Genomic DNA, 21,602 nt, shown 5'->3' on the forward strand with positions numbered 1-21,602 from the left:
CTAGAACTCTCTTAAGATTTCTGTCATGCTCTGCCTCACCATTGCCTCCAACCAATATATCATCTACTATTATGGTACAAGGATAACCCCCAAAAATTTGCTCCATTGCACACTGAAAGACTTCACTTGCAGAATTTATTCCAAATGGCATTCTGAGGAATAAATTCTGAGGAATCTATATTTTCCAAATGGGGTACTGAATGTAGTCAGTAATGAAGATGTGTGATCAAGCAACACATGCTAAAATGGATTCTTTGCATCTAAGACAGAAAAACAATGGCATTAGGTATCAGGGCTGCAACCTCTTGAACTGTAGACCTGTATGCATGGAATGATGCGGTCTCTTCAATGCTTTGTTCAAATCTTTTGGGTCAGTACATATTCTGATTTCATCTGAGCTGCTACCATGGACGACACCCACTTGGTAGGTTCTGTAACTGGACAAATTACACCTTTTTGTACCATTTTGTCCAGCTGAGCTTTGACCTTATGCTGCATATGTATCGGAACTCTTCTTGCTGGTCTAACCACTGGATTGATTTCTGGGTCTAATTTCATGGAATACACAACTGGAAGTTTGCCCAATCTGTCATGGAAAACATCAGCGTATTCTGGAAAAGTAGTATTGCTGAAGTTGTAACTAGGACATGTGCTTATCTGATGAACTTCTTTGGTAAAAGAAAGCAGATTCATTGGCTATGTTGTAGTGAACTGGCTCACCTTCAGTTTTGTGCAGGAGTGGGCATGGCCAGGGTGATTGACGAGCAAACTGGAATATGAAATGAGGCATGATTGGCATGCCATGCATATTAGCCACTGGCATCATGCATACAATGAATGTAGATGAGCTGCTGTGATTACTGAATGTAGCTAAGCATCTCTGACTACTGAATGTTCTGATGCACTTCTTTTAATAAGTCTTTAAATAATTTCTGTTGCATAATCATTTAACACCTCACAGTGCCTCATTGCTGCTATATCTGACCGTTAGTGAGGAAAATATGTAACTGCTATAAGCTGTCACTTATAATTTTATATACTCATTCAAAAATAATAATTTCCAGTGGAATGTGGTGTGCCTATTCTTTTTATTTGAATGCATGTATGTATAGACATCTCTGTAGCTTGCAGCCAGTGTTCGACTCCTTTTCTTGCTGCACACTTTTTTTACTGTTCATTTTACCAAAATTTTGTCATTGAAGCTGTATTTCGTGCTGAGTCAGAAATGCAACAGTGGACCAGTGTCATGTTGCTGTTAAATACATATAACAATCATTCCCCAATTAACTGTGTATTAGAATACGTATATTTGTGCGGGGTGTTGGTTGTTTATGTATTACTGTGTGCAAGCACGCACTCTCTGTGTATGCTCTTAAATGCATAGATTTTTAATTCTTTAATAAGCTTATATATTTTGCATTCTTTTCAGTCAGTTTTTTTAACTTTTGTGTTAGTAAGTAGTATCTTACTAGAAATGGAGTTGTGTGCTGTTTGGTATTCACATGTTTTGTTAATTAGATGTCCGTTCATACTTATGACAGGACGTGCCAACTTTTCCGTGCCTGGAAGTTTAAAAAAGTTTTGTATTAATGGCGAGTTATATTATAGTTAAGGTCCTGTGCAGTTTTGGGGAAGGGAGATTGGGAATAGGAGTAAAAAACAAAAGAACGGAGAGGGCTTTAGTAAAACATTACAATTTCACTGTTTATATTTCTGTGACAGGAATGCATGTAGGTGAAATCATCTCCTTGGAAACTAAATTACTCAGCATAAACTGTGCTCAGTGTGTGTATATGTACAATTTTTACATACATTACTGGGCGATGTTTTAGTGTACTGGCTCACGGGGCATGCAGAATACTAAATTCAATTTCTTTCAATGTTTTTATAAATGTGGTGTACCCAATTCCCCATGCATGATGATGGCTGAAGAATGAATATTCATGCAGCTGAGAACCACATCATAATGACTATTCATTAGTTCAGACTGACATCAACTGCCTGGGGCGGGGACTGGGTGGGTTTTGCTACTGAGCATCTGGTGAGCCAGTACACTACAACATCACCAATTCATTTTCAAACTTTCTCTGAGACTCAATAATGACTGTACAGGTCTTTGAACCACATAGAACAATACACTATAACAGCTCTTAGTCACATAACGGGAAAGTACTACTGAGCCTTCATTTAGAATTTTTTCACCTCCATAAGCTACACGTTTCACACAACTAGTCACATTTAGTTGCTCACCAGCTCTGACCCTTTCAAAAGTATCTGCAGACATGACGTTATACTTTGAACCATATCTACTTTAAGCTTGGTGGATTTACCATTGATCCAGACAGTACAAAATACTTAATTTGTTGTCAATAAATCTACTGCATGAATCTTTTCATTAATTACTGATGCACCATCTACATAAAAAGCAAACTGTTGCAGATTTATTTAATTAACTTGCTTTTTGGAGTGACCCTTCTTTGTAACTGTGTGAGGCTTACTCTATTTACAAAATCTTTGAAAACGGTTCCATTTGTTACACTTATGACATTGTTGACCAAATGCCACGCACATTTCTCTTCCGGACTCATGGTTAGTACCAGAATTGTGACAGTTAACAATAAAGATTGATTTGGGTTTTGCTGATTCATTCTTATGCTGTACTGAGCAACGTCTGTTTTGCACTACGTGACCCTTGGTTCAGCACTGAGCATGCTCCTTTAACTGAACTGTTATTGGAATGTGCTAGAAGATTACAGGTTTTACCTGGAAGTCCCGCAGGGGCTGCTGCTGCCATGTGCTTAGGCCTGCTTTTGCCTGTCACATGCTGCATGCTGTGGAGCTCTGGAGCCAAATGAAACCATGCTCTTATCACTAGCAAGCATATTTGTATGACTTTCTATAACTTCATGAATCTGACAAATCTCAAAGGCTTTACTCAGCATTAAATCACTGTCACAAAGCAAAATCTTTCTCACGGCAGCATTATTAATACCACATGAGTCTGTCCTTTATTAACTCATCATTTAAATCACCAAACCTACACATTTTAGCTTTGTTTCTCAGATCAGTAATATAAGCTGCAAAAGTTTCCCTTGTTTTTGATCTCTCATGTAAAACAAATGCCTCTCTATAGTAGCATTAGTCTGGGGGTTACAAATTTCTCTGCATTGGCGTTTAAACACACAGGGTCCTGCCATGATTCAGCTTGCACAACAACACGATGAGTTTCCCCTTCACCTTCATATGCTGCTGTTGCATAGACAAATTAATTATCCCATTCAGTGGCCCCTGACCCTGCTAGGTTCAGCAAAATGAATGACATGGTACATGCATCTTTATCAGAATAAGCTGCTTGTATAAATATATCATATTCTTGCTCAAATATTCTCCAGTTCTCTGCAATATTCTGATCAAACACAAGTGGTTGTGGCTTGGGACATCTGTCTGCCATATTGACATATCTCAGTGAAAACTGTTGCAAATATGCACGAACACACACACTTGTACATACACTATACTTGTCCTTGAAATTTATGCCAGTACTTGTAGCAACATAAGCCCTTGTATAACTGAATTTCATGAAATAAGTTTCCTGGGCACCGTAACACTTTGAAATCTCTTTACTGTAAAACACACTTGCCTTGAAATTATTTTACTGTACAAGCCATTTATCTTGTAAAGGCTTTAATGCTAAAGTCATTTATCATCATTATTTTACTGTATGAGCCTTTATCTTGTAATTACTTTAATGCCAAAGCAGTTTATCAACATTTTACTGCCAAAGTCATTTATCATCATTTTAAGAAATATTTCAAACAACTGCATAGTGCGAATAAACTGAGCAATAGAAGCTGAGGGCAAGAAACATTTCAAAGTAACTGTACTTGGCGAATACACTATCTTGAAGCAATGGCACTTTATGATTAAACTATTTCGAAGTAATGGCGTTTTGCGAATAAGCTATTTAGAAGTAATGGCACTTTGCATATAAACTGTTTCAAAGTAATTGCGATTTGTGAATATGGGCAGGAGAACCTCAGAGTGAGAAACAGTTCAAAATAATTGCAGTTTCCAAATTAACAGTATACAGCACATTGGAATTTCCCCAAAATGCCTGCACTTTGCCAAACAACTCAGTATAGTGTGGGAGACAATCTGTACTGGCACCACTTTGTGAACCAAAACACCCAGGCACAAGAAACGTTTTGAAATGGCTGAACTTGACTGCACCTCACGAAATAGTTGCACTTTGCACACAACAAACTCTCCAAAATAAATGCACAGCAATAAGCACACACTGTAAGCACTTTTACACACTTTGAGATACTTCAAACAACTCTAGTTATGCTATTCAAGGCTTCAATCAATACAAAGTAGTAATCTGTACCAAACACAGTAATTAGCCCAAAACACATGCAATCACTTTTACTTTATTTATAGTCAATGTGCCCTTTTCTGCCCTTTCAATTATAGTCGTTTCACTTATTGAAACTCTTAAAGTGCCTTTTATGCCCTTGTGTTATATTTGTTTTGCTTATTTAATCTCTTTTCATGCCCATTATACTTTCTTGTGCTCATTTTAATTCTAAACATGTTTGTTTTACTGTAAATATGCACGTTTTACAATTCTGAGACAATTTCTGAACCCTTTATGTACTTTTCTAATATCAAATAACTCGGTTTCAAACTTTTCATATTCAGAAAATGGATGTCTGTTGTTTGTATATGTTAATCTACAGTAGCACAGCATAGTTTTCACTTCTGTTTTCCATTCCTTCTTATCTCAAAGTGTTTGTATTTATTTTTTTATGTATTTAACATTTGTTGACTGGGAAAGTCCAACTAGGTTCCACAGATCCTGTTTTCAGTGGAGACCCAGGGAGAAATGCTCCAGAAGCATGTCTTTAAAATGTGTGAGGAAACCCACTTGAATGTAGGGAGAACATGCAAACTCCACACAGAAGGCACCCCAGCCGAGAATCGAACCAGAGAACCTCTTGCTGTGAGGCGACAGCGTTAACCGCTGCACCACTGCACTGCCCTATTCATTCTTATCTCAAAGTGTTTGTATTCATTCTTCTTTCAAAGTGCTTGTATTCATTCTTAGCTCAAAGTGTTTGTATTCCTTCTTATCTCAAAGTGTTTGTATTTATTCTTATCTCAAAGTGTTTGTATTCCTTCTTATCTCAGAGTGGTTGTATTCATTCTTATCTCAAAGTGCTTGTATTCATTCTTATCTCAAAGTGTTTGTATTCCTTCTTATCTCAAAGTGTTTGTATTTATTCTTATCTCAAAGTGTTTGTATTCCTTCTTATCTCAGAGTGGTTGTATTCATTCTTATCTCAAAGTGTTTGTATTCCTTCTTATCGCAAAGTGTTTGTATTCAATCTTATGTCAAAGTGTTTGTATTCATTCTTATCTCAAAGTACTGTCACTTGAATATTTGAATGCATCTCAGTCCACTATATAATGTGCTATGTATGACTATATACAACAATCGCTAAATGTAACTACTGTCAATTGTGAACAATTTTATATAAGCTTTCTGTTGTACACCTACTGTGATACATTCTTCCTATTTTTATATTCTTGTACTGTTAATAATGAAGCTTTTCATCCCGGTCTTCCACTGAAAATGGGTAGCCTGCCCAGCTCGGCTTTCCCAGTAAACAAATGTGAAATAAAATAAAATAAATAAATAAATATACTCTACATCTGAATGTCTCACCACATGTTCCAAGAAAATATGTTCAATGATATTTGAAAGGGAAGTTCTTTAACTGCAAAAGCAGCAATTCTTTTGGTGAATCATGATGTGATCAAGTCACAGTGTGATCTCCCTGCTATTTCTTTATCATATTAGTTATTTTGTGTTGAAAAATGGTAAAGTATAGTTGTTCCCAGTAGTTGAAATCTTCCTGTATGCTCATTTGATAACTGTATTATGTTGCTGCTATGTTAATTTGACAGCAGAATAATTTTCTTATTTTCAATCACTTGAATGCATTTTGGCCAAGGTCTTCAGTGCTTTTACTATATATATATATATATATATATATATATATATATATATATATATATATATATATATAATATCCTTCTTGGGATAATATTGTCATGCTTTATATATTTACACAAAATGAAACTAAAGAAAACTGTTCACCCTCTTAGACCAGTATTGTGGTCCAGCCACAAATTAAAAGCTCCACTTATAACATTTGATTTAACAGCAAACTGGACTACCATTTATAAGTTGAAATTTACAGCATTTGAAAGGCACAGCAATATGGCCAAATGTTTAGCTAAAGAAGTCCTGTCTTTTGTACTAAAGTCTGAAGAATTCACACCCACTAGCCAGGTTCCTTTTCTGGCAATTACATAGCATGATATCATGGAAGGAGTCCTACTGAAAGTCAAACTTCAGTCAGGCAAAGTTGCATGACTGTGATTTTGAAATGAGAAAATTAAACCAAAGTACAGATAAGGTGAGAAACTGAGGGCATGAAGTTATTGTAATTTGTGTTCAAAGAAGAATTAAAGTAGTACCTAACAATTCATAACAACATAAACAACAATGCATAATTATGAAATATTTCCTGAGTAAGTGTTATTAAAGTTATTTTCATAAGCAGTGTCACCCACCAAACATCTAGCTGTTTATTTTGAACTTTAGTCCCTTAGCCTTTTTTTTTTGTAGAATGAGCTGACTAAACAAAATGTGCTTTGTCTAGGTATCCAGGAAGCAGTGGCAGTCTGCCTGAATAAACAGACCCAGGAGACAGTGGATGAAAGCTTGTGCATGAGTAGTCGACGCCCTCCACAACTTCTGAAAGCCTGCCGACTGGAGCCTTGCCCCCCAAGGTAAGCTGATCGTTGCTATCTTGACATAACTTTATCATCTCTGGCATAATGCTTCAATGTAATAGTAATAAAAAAATGTTACAGAATGATGGCATGTCGTTTTGCCTCCCTAGATATAAAATAAATTCATGTTAGTTAGATGTGAGGTCCAGGGTGCAAAGAACACTTCAGCTGATGGTTTAAATGGTTGGAGCACAGAATGTTCAGTATTATCCTAGAATGAAACACAATATTCAGAACCTAAAATATGATCACTGGATTAAATAAGTCTTCGGAGCTTACATCAGTAGGTAAATGATGATTGTTGTTGCCTTCCATCCATAAAATGATGAACCATGGCATAACATAGAGAATCATATGTGGTGAGTTTGGAAGGAAGGACCAAGACTGAGTGATCAAAGTCAGCTATCTGTAAACTGGCGAGACATAGTTCATTGCTATACAATGCCCCAAATGTCTACTCTTTTAAAATAATACCAATTTATGTCGGAACCACATTTGTTTCCTGTCTGCTCCTGCTGATGTGAATCTCTAGAAATGAATGAACCTGCACCTGCATAAATGAGGTCGGTAGCACAATATATCTGTGTTAGTGTAATTACTGCCACCTGCTTTATTTATTTACTTTGTCTAAAAGTATTTGCTCAATACATGAATACATTTTGATTTATCCTTCAAAGAAAATTATGGTAATTACAATGGTTATTTATTTATTTTATGTCTTTTAGTTTCTTACAGGGAATATCTAAATGGACAGAAAGTCCATTTTCTGCAGAGGCCCTGGGAGAAAAGCTTCTTAGAAATTTACAATGTAGTATGCATGGTGAAAAATATTATACTGATTCAAAATACAAGTAGAATAAAAGCATATAAACTGTAGTAGAGTACATATATTGCATATCAAAGATTATTCTAAAGTTTATAAATAAGGAACAGGCAATTTAGCGTTCAGTAAGACTAAGTAATAGTATTCAGGAGCAACATATCAAATTGATTGCCTGATTCTATAGTGAAGAAAAAAGAGTAGGTAATTGTGGAGTGGTGTGAATGATGGAAAAAGTAAGAAATGTACCACATAAGTAGGTGACTGTTTATTAAGATGAGTGAGGTATGAAACAAGTGAGAATGAAGCATGGAAGATGAGCAGCAAAAGTGAAATGTAAGAGAAGAGACTATGATAATTATATAAATGAATGAAAGGAGTGCTGATAATAGAGAGGGGGAGTAAGAGGGGGAGTGCAGTATAATGATGTAGAGAGGTTACAGCAAGAATGACACAGAATAAACCTGAGAGTTAGTTACACAGAATAACCTACTCAGAGCAGCAGAGGGATGAAGGCCTGAGTAAAGATTTAGGAAAAAAGGAAGGAGAAGATTGTTGAGGAATATAGGAGGATACAATTACAGAATGCAGGAAGAGCAAGGGGGTATACAATCACATATCTAGTTCTGAATGAGTAGGATGTAAGTAGTAGTTTAAACTGTAAGATGTTGTTGATGCTGAACTGTCATTAAACTTTGGACATAGAATCCTGTGGTCTGAGTTAGGGAAATCCGCTAGCCTTCAAATGGCCTGCAAGATCAGCTAGCCTAGTTCTTACCTATGAACCTGTGTTGCGCAAAGTTGCAAGCAGAAGATTCCAGAGTTTGGATACAGATGAGGAGTAAAGGGCACCCCCAGTTATTTGTTGGGGTAATGGTAACCAGGAAGTTATCAACTGAGCTGAGAAAATGGCATGCTAAGTTCTAACACACATTTTTAGATGAAAAGTTGTTCTAGTTTTACAGTAAAGAAAATGGTGAACATAATTCTCCCGCCTTCATTAGCTCTACTAATCTCTGTTTCAGTTTCACTACAAATCTGATTTCTGTAAATAATTCTTAATTTATCATAAACTCTGTTGATATATCCAGCTGCTGTTTACATTGCAGAATATAAAGAAGCTAAGATTGTATATACATTGTGATCAGCATAAACAGTAAACTGACAAACATGTGATATGGTAATAACGTACAAAGGTTAAGCATTTAAAGGTTCTTTTGCAGTGTAATGACTTAATGTTTTAATGTTCCTTATTATTATATTCCAGAAGTTCACTGACTGCTCCCTGTACATTATGTAAGTTGTTCACTGCAAACTATTCTATGATCCTTTTAATTCCCAGTCCTCCTGTGAAGCCTATGTATCCATTCTAGTGATCTCCTTGGAAGTTCTGAAACCACTGTTATATTAGTATTGTCCAGAGCTTCTCAATAAACATCACACTCCATTTGAGATTGACCAGAAATGTCATTGTCAGACATAATGACAAGTGACTCAACTTGTAATTCAACTATTCTATTCTGTTTAGTTATACCATTCATTAATCAGTCAGTAGCAGCAAATGTACACCATTTATTCCACTGATATCTACAGTTTCAATAAATCATTCATATTCACATTCCATAGTCTGTGCTGGTAATTATAACAGCTCCCCCTGTACAGTAATCAAAGATGGACCTCCTCCAGCAACATACACCTGGTAAGTACAATGCCCACGTTTGGGAGTGTATTATTATTATTATTAGTATTATTATTATTATTATTACTTATTTCCTTGGGGATGTCCTTTGTGCTATTGCACCTTATATAAATTATGAATTTTGATCAAAACTATGAACAACATAAGACCCTCTTTAATTAATCTAAGCTACCCCATCAAAATGAATAAGTTTACCATTCCAAGTTAACCTTGGGGAAGCCATAAAAGCCCTTCACAGGATCCATATGCTAGCCCAGTGAATTTTATCATTCCATCTTATCCAGATTTGTGAAGTCAGGCCCTAGCCAGAAGTGCAAGCTGCTTTTCAGCCATTCCGAACATCTTTTTATCTTTGTCATAACTCAGCCCCAGATCATTTCCTACCTGTTACAGGTAAGCATTCGTTCATCCTTATTCAACAGAGAAGGCATTGATGTTGTAACCTGTCTTCTTGAACTTGGGAAGGCTTCTCTCATTCAAGCACCCACAGTCTTAGGACAACCAGGCCACATTCTGAGCTTCAAACATTTTTAAATCACCATCTCTTATTTTTTAACTTGATGAATTGTGATGCAGAGGGAGACGAAAGAGGAAGTGGTGACTCCAGATCTTCAATGCCAATTAATTTGTCTTACTTCCCTTTCTCCAAATTTAAGTCTGGTTGCTTCCTATTGATACATCTTTATAAATGAGGGGTCTAAGCCATAGCCTGAGGGAATGAAACTGAGTAGCATGCACAGCCCTGCATATCTGCTCTAGAACTAGGTCTTACCATCGGACAGCTTTCTGCCCTTGTCATATTATTACAAATCTTTTATTTATTTTTTCAATATTTTTATTTAGCTATTCTGCTCATCTCATATCCTTGTGTTTCAACCCTGTCAATGACAAAAAATAATCCCTGTTTGCTGTTCCCATCCAGAATCACATGGCATGGGAGAGAGCACACAAAAAACTACTGTGCAAACCTACTGAACCCCTCACTTCACCTGTACTAGCCATTCAACCCCAGGAATGAAATTCGGAGCTCATGAATATAAAGCCCAAGACAAGCAATTATTCTGTGTAACTATCTACAGCAGTCTCCCTTACTTCATCACCATCACTGGTCTAATTATCACTACAGGGTTCTTCATCCACCTGGCTACCAACACACGGCCTTTTGCCTTCTCTCTTCCTTGATAGGTGTCCCACTTTTTGTACTTATGCAGAAAGGGTACAGAGCCATGTAAATGTACAGACATTGCTAGCTAGTAATAACAATGCAGTTCTACTTCACAGGCAGCTTTCCAAATTTGTATAAGTATGCACAAAGCAATACTTTTAATTTTATTAAAGCAAATGCTTCAGATGCACTGTTGTGAGTGCAGTTGGGAGAAATTCTAATAAACCATTCTATCTGGTCCTACAACAGAATGCTGACCGCATGTGTCACAACACATTGCATCCCCCCTTTAATTAGTTACACTGCCAACAGACAGTTAAATTCACAACTTTAAAATGGAATAGCAGCCTGCCATAAATCCTAACTCCATGTAACTTAAACTCCTGTGTGTAATAATTTTATTTCCTTCCAGCCTGAATTCCTTCTAATTTTAGCATAATGTACAGTTCATTCACCATGTGTGCCCCCCCCCCCTCCGTCTCATTGACTGTCTCTCTCTTTCTCTCCTTCAGTCTCTCTCAATTTCTTTGAGCATCTATGTCACCTTAACCAGACCACAGCTTTTTTCTTCTTGAGAAATAGTAAAAAAGAAGCTAAACTCTCCACAGGTCAAACAGCTGGAAAATATATACTGTGGACACGGGGGTTGCTGAGCTGCCTCCATATTAAGTTTGTTACTGGCTTTTGAAAGTGAGTATCTTGCCTTATTATCTGTTCCTTCTTTCCTGACCTCTAAGTAATCTGCCTGTCTTATCTGTTTCCTTAACCTATTTTTCTTGCTGTTTCAATTATCATTGTGAAGGATCCCCTCCCCCCACACACTTAGTTATTGGTTTGTGAAAATGTGTTGTCATGCCAAAATCTTAGGATGACCCATTTATTTATTTATTTGCATTTTGTTAACTGTATTAGCCCTACTTGGCAGAGTCTATTTTCATAGGGGACTTGGGACAGCAAAAATATATACAAAATAAAAAATAACAATAAAAAATATAGAAAGATTGAATAGACAGATAAGAAAATGAAATGTAGTATATACTTTTTGCAATTAATCAGAACAGCATGGGAAGTAAAATACATGTTTTCTCTTTTTCCCTTTATATTTATAGCTATATTGAGAGATAAACATACACACACACACACACACACACACACACACACACACACACCTAGAGACCCTATCACTATTACTGCTGGGACTGTATACCTGTAGTGCCAGGGCATATCACAAGTGCCATACTTGTATTTAGCCACATCTCATCTTATAAAAAGGACCACAGAGGCAAGAAAGCAGAGGCATTTTCCTCTGAGTGGAGACGGAGTAGCTGACAGAGAGATATTTGCATATCAAATGACAAAGAATCTGACGGGATCCTGGAGTCTAGAAACTGAGCAGCAGAGACATGGGGGCTACTGAAATGCCCTTAACTTGATGAATTATTACATGCTGAGTAAGAGAGGGGACAACAGTACAGATTTTCAATCATGTTGTTTTGAAATGTTAACTTAAAATACTTCACTGAGAAAGTATGAGGGTCTGTTCTTAAATTTTATTTATTTATTTTATTTATTTTACATTTGTTAACCGGGCTGGTCTAACTGGATATATTTCCATTTTCAGTAGAGACCCGGGGAGAAATGCTCTGAAAGTAGCACACAGAATTTACAAACAATATTTGCACAGTGTAAAGAAAGATAACAAAAAATATGAATGTAATAATAGAAAGTATTACACTAAACAGTGTCAGACAGTATAAGACAAGTCGATATACAGTACAATACATAGGTAAATTACAGTACAACAGGTTGTTTTAGGATTGCTAGTTACAGTACTGCCCTTAAAGGGATATGCAGCAGAGTTTAGTAAGAAAAAAGTGAGAAAAGGAGACGAGAAGTAGTGAAACAAAGGATTAGTCAGAGTCGCTGCAGGGGTATAACCAATGGATCTTCAGGTGTTTTTTGAGGTTTTGTTTAAAGAGAGGCAGAGAGGGAAGTAAAGTTAGTTCTTTAGGTAAAAGGTTCCAGTTTTTACCTACAGTGTTAGAGAACAGGGAATCCCCTGCTGAGTTGTTAGACTTGCTTATGTTGGCTAGAAGTGCGTAGTGAATTTAGATTTTTGTAGGGAATTATGAGGTTAGAGAGTATAAGAGTGATGTTAGGTTGGTAGAATAGCTTGTGGGCAATGGTGAGTTGATAAAATAACAGGTGATTTTGTAATTCTAGCCAGGGTAGTTGCAGTAGATTCAGACAGTGGTGGGTTGTAAAGGGATTGCCAGTAGCAAATCGGGCAGTGCTATTATAGGAATTAGCTAATTTGATAAGATTATTTTTTTTTTAGGTTAGCATATATGGGTTAGGTGTATAGAAGAGTTGCGATTAAGTGAGAGTGGGCAATTTTGGTTCTGGCTGATGGCGTTAAAAAGGGTTTAATTCTGTACAAGGAGCCAATTTTTTTGTTTACTGATTTTATAGTGTTGTTTATATAGCTATCAAAGTTAAGGTTATTATCAACTGTGATTCCTAACAGTTTAGTGGTAGAGTCTGGGGATATGAGGGTACCGTTATTGGAACTGACTGAGAAGTCTACAGGGGAGGACTTACTGGTAGATACAAAAAGTAGGAGCTTAGTTTTTTTGGCATTTAGAAGGAGGCAACGTTTCACGAACCATGTCTCGACTATGTTGAATACCTTCTGAGTTGAAAAATGTAGTTCTGAGGGGGAGTTAGCTGAACATATGATTGTAAAATTGTCATTATATTGTATGCAGGTTGCTTGAGGAATTGCTACATGCAGGTCATTGATGAATAGTGAGAAAAGGAGAGGTCCTAGACTAGAGCCCTGAGGGACTCCAAGGGTGACTGGCAGGAGGGATGATAGATTATTCTCCCAGACAACTGCCTGTTGCCTATTGCTGAGGTAGGACTTGAACCATTGGACAGCCAAACTGTCTTGAGTTATCTGGGGATAGTTGACTGGCGAGTGACTGTATGGTCTCTATATGAAGGGTGTGGTTTACCATGTCGAAAGCTTTTGAGAGATCGATAAAGAGTGCAGATGAGAGGATATTATTGTTGCGATTTCTATTGATGGAATCTGTGAAGGATCAGAGGGCAGTAGTGGTGCTATGAAATGGCCTAAATCCATGTTGGCAGTTAGCTAGAATGTTATGTTGAGTTAAATGGTCTAATAGCTGATGGTGAATGCATTTCTCCATAATTTTTGCTAAGGGTGATAAAAGGGCTATAGGCCTAGAGTTAGAATAATCTTTTGAGTTACCACCTTTGTGTAGGGGGATAATGTGGGAAATTTTTCAGATTTCTGGGATGGTCCCCTCATTAATGGTTCTATTTATAAGGATGGATATCGGATATGCAATAACCTTGGCTGCTTTTTGCAGGTATTCAGACAGTAGCTGGTCAGCAGAAGGAGTACAAGGCTTCAGTTTTTGGATGAATTTGAAGATATGAGCTGTAGAGATGGGTTGCAATTTAAATGTTGGGAGAGAGCCAGAACTGGTGGTAGGAAGTCTTGAGTTATCTGGGGATAGTTGACTGGCGAGTGACTGTATGGTCTCTATATGAAATGTATGAAAAATGTTTCTGTGTTGTTCTAGGCCTAATAAAAGTGAATTCAGTGTGTTCCCATCCAAATTTCAATGCACACACTGAATACACGGAGGCTGCCTTTATAAAATAAAACTTTCAACTTTACATTAAGCATAATAGCAGATACTAAATTGTGCCCATCTGATGTAAGACTTTGGGATAGTATGAACTTAAGGAGAACATACTATTAGCTTTGTTCAGCAACTTTACCATAATGTATCCAGTCTTTATAGGTTCATAGGTAGGTACTAGGCTATCGGCCCAAGGGCCTATGTAAGCCTAACCAATAAGGTTCCCTGGCTTTTGCCACCTAAGAAAGTTATTTTCCTGTGCCCCGTCGAGCAGAGCCACAGAAGTGATCCCCGGGGTGAATTTCCTATTTCCTGTCCACTCATCAAGATTTTTCTTGAAGAGTGCTAATGAGGAACTCTGCTTGACATAGATAGGTAGCTTGTTCCAGAGTATGGGAAGTCTCTGGGACAGGAATCTATCCCTCCAGCATGTTCTGTTTATTGTGATGACAAGGTTTAGGTCCCTGGAGCGTGTATCCCAGAGGGATTGAGATTTCTTTAGGTGTAGCATGTACAACAGCTCTGGGTTTGACATAGTTTTGTATGTTAGGAAGAGATCACCTTGGAGTAGGCGATATGCTATGGAGTTAAGCTGGAGTTTTTTGAGACGGTAAACATATGGCATCTGTTTCAGGCCCATGATCCTCTTGGTGAGGTACTTCTGTGGCCTTTCCAGCTGTTGCAGATGTCTGGTGAGGTACATTCCAAAAAGGGCGTTGTACTCAATAATGGCTCTAATGACAGCTGAGTAGAGAGCAACAATGACCTCTTTTTTCCTGGATGAGAACCCTTTCCTGATGAGGTGTGCCACGTAGAAGGATTTCCTGACTACTGTGGCAATGTGATTATCAAAGGAGAGACTACTGTCCACCTGAGTCCCAAAGTCTCTTATCACACCTTTGGTGTTAAGTGGACTGCTGCCTATAGTTCATGGGTACAGAGTTTTTACCAAAGGGGATGACAATGCACTTTTTGGTATTTAGCTTGAAGCCATGGCTCTGACACCAGGCATCTGTCTCAGTGAGGCCCTTCTGTAGGATGTCCATGTCATTTGGGGACTCGGCTATGGCACCTAATTTGTAGTCATCTGCGAACTTCGTCAGCCAGAGGCCCTCTGTGTTAGCCTTTACTTCAGAGAAGTAGATACCAAACAGGAGAGGACCCAGGACTGAACCCTGTGGTACTCCACTTGTCACTGGTTTGAAGTCAGAGTTGGAGTCTGCAACTTTTACAGTGTGGGTTCTATCAGTGAGCCAGATGGTAACCCATCTTGTGACGTATGGATTTATACCCAGTTTAGTGAGTTTATCTATAATTCCAGATTGGGGGATGGTGTCGAAAGCCTTGGCAAGGTCCAGATAGGCTGTGTGAACTGCCTTACCCTTGTCTACGGCTTTGGTGACTGTTTCAAAGAAGTTGATCAGGTTCAGGAGGCATGATCCGCCTTTCACAAACCCAAACTGGGTGGGGTCCAGAGTTTGGAGGTTACCAGTGTCTTTGTTTATGAGTTTCATGATGATCATTTCATCGCCTTGCAGACCAGGCTCATCAGGCTAATAGGGTGATAGTTCCCAAGGTCCATGGTGGCTCCCCTGTTGTGGAGTGGTAAAACTGTTGCTGTGCGCCATTCAATGGGTACAAAGCCTGATGTGAGGCTATGATTTAACATTGTGTGTGTGTGGGGGGGGGGGGGCAGTTCATTCTGAAGTTCGTGCAGCACACAGCCTGGGATGTTGTCCAGTCCCATGGAAGCTGTGTTCTTGGTTTTGGAGAGTGCAGTTTTTACCTGCACAGTTTTGATTGCAGGGGCTCTGCATTTTTCTGGTATAGATATGGGCCCTTTAGGAGGTGAGAGTGGGGTAAAGTTAGCACTGAACCTATCAGCCAGGATATTAGCGATAGTTGGTTCTGTAATTTTCATGCCAATGTGCTGTAACTCAGAGCAGACCTGGGTGTTGCCATTGACATACTTGACATAGCTATAGAATGCTTTGTGGTTGCGCTTAGAATCAGTGGCAATCTTGTTTTCATAGCTAGTTTTGGAAGATTTTATGAGGAATCTCAGCTTCATACTAAGGCTGACCAGGGAGCTCCTCCACTCATGGGATTTTACCCTCTTCTGCAACGGTTTCTTCCTTCTGTTGTAGAGTTTGTTTATAGCAGGGGACCACCAGACTGGCTTCCTTTTTTTGGATGATAGCATCTTGGTTCTGTTACGGATATCACGATCCATGCCCTCATGTAAGTGCTTACAGAGTGCATTTGTGTAGGATTCTGCAGTCATAACTGTATTGTCCATCTGCATGGGTGTCATGAAGTTTGCCACTTCTGTCTTAAGAAGCATGAAGTTGGCTTTGGAGAAATATTTTACAGTGGTTTCCTTATTGGGGGGGGGGTGGATATCTATGGTGATTAGCTTATGGTCGGATCTAACCAATGAGGAGTTGACTTCTGGTGTGGAACACCAGTCACTCATGTTGGTAATGAGTAGGTCCAGGATATTATTACCCCTGGTAGGGGTGTGGATAAGTTGATCCAGGGCACTGGAGTTTATGAATTCTAGAAAGCGTTGAGCGAAGGGGTTGGTACATGAGTAGTTTTCCCAGTTAATGGTGGGTTAGTTGAAATTGCCCATTATTAGGGTGTTTGGTTGAACCCTAATATTTTCCAGTATATCAAGAAAAGAGGAGTGGGAATCCTGGGGCATTGTGGGGGATCTGTAGCAAGTTACAATTTGGATTGCAGTTTTGCCCAGAGTTAGTTGCACTTGGATCATTTCAGGTGCATTATGTTGGGCAACTAGCCTGGAGGTGTGGATATCCTTAATGAATATGGACACACCTCCACCTTTGGTGTTCTGGTCCAGGTTAGATGGCCAGAAGGTATGGTATGAATTTTAACCTGGTAATACAGGGGTGCTCTCTGGAGCCTTGAACCAGGTTTCAGTCACAGCACAGATATCGATGTTCTCCATTTTAAGGAGTGCCTCGAGTGAGTGCATTTTGAGGTTTAGACTTCTAACATTGAGTAGCATTACCCTCAGTTTTTGTTTGCCTGCACCTGTTACAGTGGTGGGTTTGTCATTTGAACCGTGCCTAAAAAAGGCACTATAGGGACGGCAAGAGCCTTAGCCAATATCCAGAATCCCAGGGGCGACAGGTGCAGGCCATCTCTGGCAAAGCATCATGGCCTGTCGACCATGTTGTTCCAGGCAGACAGATACTGGATCCCATTAGAATAGCACTAGAAGCTTAGCCAATTGTTGAAATCAGTTATTTTGTCCTTGGACTGCAGTATCATTCTGGGTGAAGGTAGGATGCTACTCAGGGCTAGGGTCATACCTGCCTGGACTACAAGATCGGCGAGCTCTTCCATGTCTCTTTTCATGTAGTCCAGGGAGGTATGTCTCAGGTAATTCACATCAACATGGACAATGACTGAGTCATATTTGTACTTGTTGTGGAGTGACCTGAGTGTGTGGGTTATGTGCCAGATCCGGGCACCGGACAGGCAGCTAACAGTAACCTTCTTCTTGTCTAGTCTGGTGAGTGAAACATCAGTGTGTCTGACTATAGAGTCACCTATGACTGATATGTTGGGTATGTCGTTTTGCCTTATGGCCTGTGGTTGAGTGGCACACTGAGTCTGTGGGTTGTGTATCTTTTGGGTTGTATTGAGGGGTGGAGGTTGCTTGCATTTCTGCTTTGCAGGTCTTTGTTGCTTTGGCAGATTATTATTGAGAGCCTCTGCAGATGTTTTTGTGTAGCTATGTGTGGGTTATGGTGATGTAGGTTTAATAGGACTATGTGATGAGTGTGGTGTGGTGCAAGTGTTTACCTTCTCCTCTTGACTGACAAGTTAAGTCTTGGTTTGAGAGAGCTTGGCCTCCAGTTTGGCTAGATAAATGCATCTCTCACAGGTTGTAGTGTTGGGTGGTAGGAGGAGGGGGTTGTCAGTATACATGAGGCAATTGCTACATTGCTCCAAGTTGCCCAGATTCATCAAGTAGGCAGGATAGAACACCAGGAGCTGACCCTTGGACATGCCTGGGTAAGAGAACACCAGGAGCTGTCCCTTGGACATGCCTGGGTAAGAGAACACCAGGAGCTGTCCGTTGGACATGCCTGGGTAAGAGAACACCAGGAGCTGTCCCTTGGACATGCCTGGGTAAGAGAACACCAGGAGCTGTCCCTTGGACATGCCTGGGTAAGAGAACACCTCGAGCTGTCCCTTGGACATGCCTGGGTAAGAGAACACCAGGAGCTGTCCCTTGGACATGCCTGGGTAAGAGAACACCAGGAGCTGTCCCTTGGACATGCCTGGGTAAGAGAACACCGGGAGCTGTCCCTTGGACATGCCTGGGTAAGAGAACACCGAGCTCTGTCCCTTGGACATGCCTGGGTAAGAGAACACCAGGAGCTGTCCCTTGGACATGCCTGGGTAAGAGAACACCGGGAGCTGTCCCTTGGACGTGCCTGGGTAAGAGAACACCGGGAGCTGTCCCTTGGACATGCCTGGGTAAGAGAACACCAGGAGCTGTCCCTTGGACATGCCTGGGTAAGAGAACACCGGGAGCTGTCCCTTGACGTGCCTGGGTAAGAGAACACCGAGCTGTCCCTTGGACATGCCTGGGTAAGAGAACACCAGGAGCTGTCCCTTGGACATGCCTGGGTAAGAGAACACCGGGAGCTGTCCCTTGCACATGCCTGGGTAAGAGAACACCGGGAGCTGTCCCTTGGACATGCCTGGGTAAGAGAACGCCGGGAGCTGTCCCTTGGACATGCCTGGTTATCACTATTTTCCTCTAGACAAGTGAGGGAAGTAAGTACTAGAGCTGTTTTCCTCTAAGCAACTGAGGAAGATAAGTACAAAAAAGTTATCCTCTAAGTAATGAGGAAGGTTGAGTGCTGTAGTTATTTGTAGCTTATTTAGTGCTTACAACAGTTCTGAACCAGTGCTGAGCACAAAAAAGCAGATTCAAGTGCTAAAATTAGGAATCAGGCTAGTTCTAAGGGAAAAACTGAAGGGCAGACTTTATGGTGCCGGGAACAGTTTAACCCTAGATAAGCAGCGCTGCTCAATGTGCAAACTCGTGCAAACATGGGATGTTATGTAGTCCTATCTCCCCGTAATTCTTGCTGGATGGGTTCAGAGCTGATTCTCTGCTCCGACTCGGCCAATACTAAAGCTCAACAACTTTACTGGCTCAAGGCTAACCCTTATCCCATAGTGCCTCATGGCAATTCCCCAGATCTTGTTTGCCGCGAAAGCTTTGAGGTTGTCTCCTTACTAGCTCATTGGCTAAGTAGAAGATTTTTTGATAAATCTTGTTATTTTTTTGTCTATTTTCTTCATATTTCTACCTAAATAGTTGTTATCTATTACCTGTGTGATTGTTGTTGAGTGCTTGATCCCCTATTCCACCCTTTTAGGATTGTATGGCCTGTTTTAGTTAGAGGGCCGTAGTTGCCCATTTAAATTAGAGGGCCTTTCCTCCCTGAGTGCTAGTCCTTCTTCCCTTTAAAAAGAAAAAAAAAACTTTTCCTTCTCTTCATAACTTTGCTGTTAGTTATAGTTAATATTGTTACTATTGTTATTGTTGTTAGCCTTGTTTTCTTGTCAGCAATGTCTGAAGAGGAAGATAGAGAACATAAGGAACATCACCCTTCTGGGTTTAAGAAATGTGACAAGTGTTCGCAAAAAAATGTCATTGACTGACAGTCACACTAGATGTGTGTACTGTCTGGGAGAGGCTCATTTACAAGAACCCTGTACCTTTTGCCATGCCTTCAGTACTAGGGTTCTTAATGAGGGAAAATGTAAATTGATAGACAGGGGTCTCATGACTAGTTCCTTCCTGGAACAGCTGGAACTTGGTCAGACAGCTCCCAAAACTGTGAAGAAAAAATCTTTGGTTCCAGCATCGGAGACATCTAAAAAGTCTAAAGCTACTAAGCCAAGGAGTTCTGACTCCGATTCCACTTCTTCTGTCTCAGTGCCGTCAGTTTCCTCGGTGCAGAGACAACCTTCAGTATCAAAACACTCACCAGTTATCTACCCTATTTCACCAGCTTTGAGGTCTCCTTTTTAGAGAGGAGGAGATCTCCTTTTGTCTCCACCCATTCCTCCAGGACACTTTCAGATGAGGATATAGAATGTGTGGTGAAGAGGTTGCTCTGTGACCTGGCTCTAGCCAAAATGTTAGCTCTTCCAGACCCAAAGCCTTCTGAGCCGTCCCATCTCCAGAATATTGCTCCTCCTCTGATTGCTTTGCTCTCGGAGTCGAACACTCCTGGTCCTTCTGTGTTGGATCCTTCAGTTCTGAGAATTCTTCCTGCTTCCTCGGAACTGATAACTCTATCCTCAGAGGCTCAGTCTGGAGCTGAGGGATCTGGGAGCAGACACCCTCATGTTAGCTCCGAGAGGGATAGTCACCGCATTTTTTTCTTCAGAACTGACCCTCCCTCTCGGTGCTTTGGCTCGACTGAGCTCATTTCCCATGTCTGCTTCGGGACCTGTTCCTCCTGCTCGGAGACGACCTTCCATCTCCTTGGAGCGGATGTTGTCTTTGGAGCAGGGTGGAAAGGCCTTTGAAGCAATAGAGAAAGCTTTGTCCAGTGCCAAAGCCCTGCCTTTGGTCCTGATCTCCCACCAGCAGCTGGCAGCAACCTCTTCTCCCCTGCCACCTCCTCAGCGTAGGGAACCAGAGACTCAAGCAGCCCCCATTGGAGGTGTCCCATCTTCTGAGACCTCCACAGATTATCCCACTGGAGAGCTCCCTTGGAAGAGACTTTGTAAGAGGAAGCACATTGACTCACCTGAGTCTGTCACGTCAGACACTGATTTGGATGAGTCAGAAGGGTCCCCCAGATCCCCCTCTGAGGATGTCTCTTTTGCTGACATCCTTGAAATCCTTAGACAGAGGGGTGATTGGAAGTCCTCTAACCCTACTGAAGACAAATCAGTGTACCTTGAGGCCTTTGGTTCCTGACCTACCACCTCCTGGATCACACTGTCTTATGACCAACTCTTGGAGGTCATATCCCGGAAAACCTGGACCTCCCCGGACACAGTTGAGCCTGTCCCGAGGAGGCCAAACAAATTTATGACTGCCCCAGAAGATTAGTCCTTTCTTTCTAAGGGAGTTCCTGTGGATGCTATGGTGGTAGCAGCGGCCACAAAAAAGGAGTTGTACGAGACATCTTCCAATATCCGTCCTCCTAATAAAGAGTCCAGGACGATGGATAGGTATGGAAAGTGTACCTTCTCTTCAGCGACATTTACCTTATGATCACTGAATTAACTGTCCCATTTTACTAGACTTCAAAGGGATCTCCTGAAGGAGTTGGGCGACACCCTTCAGGGTTCAGTAGCTTC

At 40.3% G+C, this 21,602-nt stretch overlaps 1 protein-coding gene across 1 annotated transcript in view; it reads left to right on the forward strand.

Moving 5' to 3' along the window:
- ADAMTSL1 (ADAMTS like 1) overlaps positions 1 to 21,602 on the forward strand; it is a 4,128,157-nt gene that overhangs the window by 2,646,630 nt on the left and 1,459,925 nt on the right. Inside the window, exon 15 of the mRNA XM_044061207.1 lies at positions 6,732 to 6,861. Within this exon, the coding sequence (XP_043917142.1) occupies positions 6,732 to 6,861 (130 nt within the window). The remainder of the gene's footprint in view (positions 1 to 6,731; positions 6,862 to 21,602) is intronic.

The sequence above is a fragment of the Protopterus annectens genome, chromosome 2.part0 (genome assembly GCF_019279795.1).
Source record: "Protopterus annectens isolate FY-2018-M chromosome 2.part0, PAN1.0, whole genome shotgun sequence".
In the NCBI taxonomy this organism is placed as follows: Eukaryota; Metazoa; Chordata; order Ceratodontiformes; family Protopteridae; genus Protopterus; species Protopterus annectens.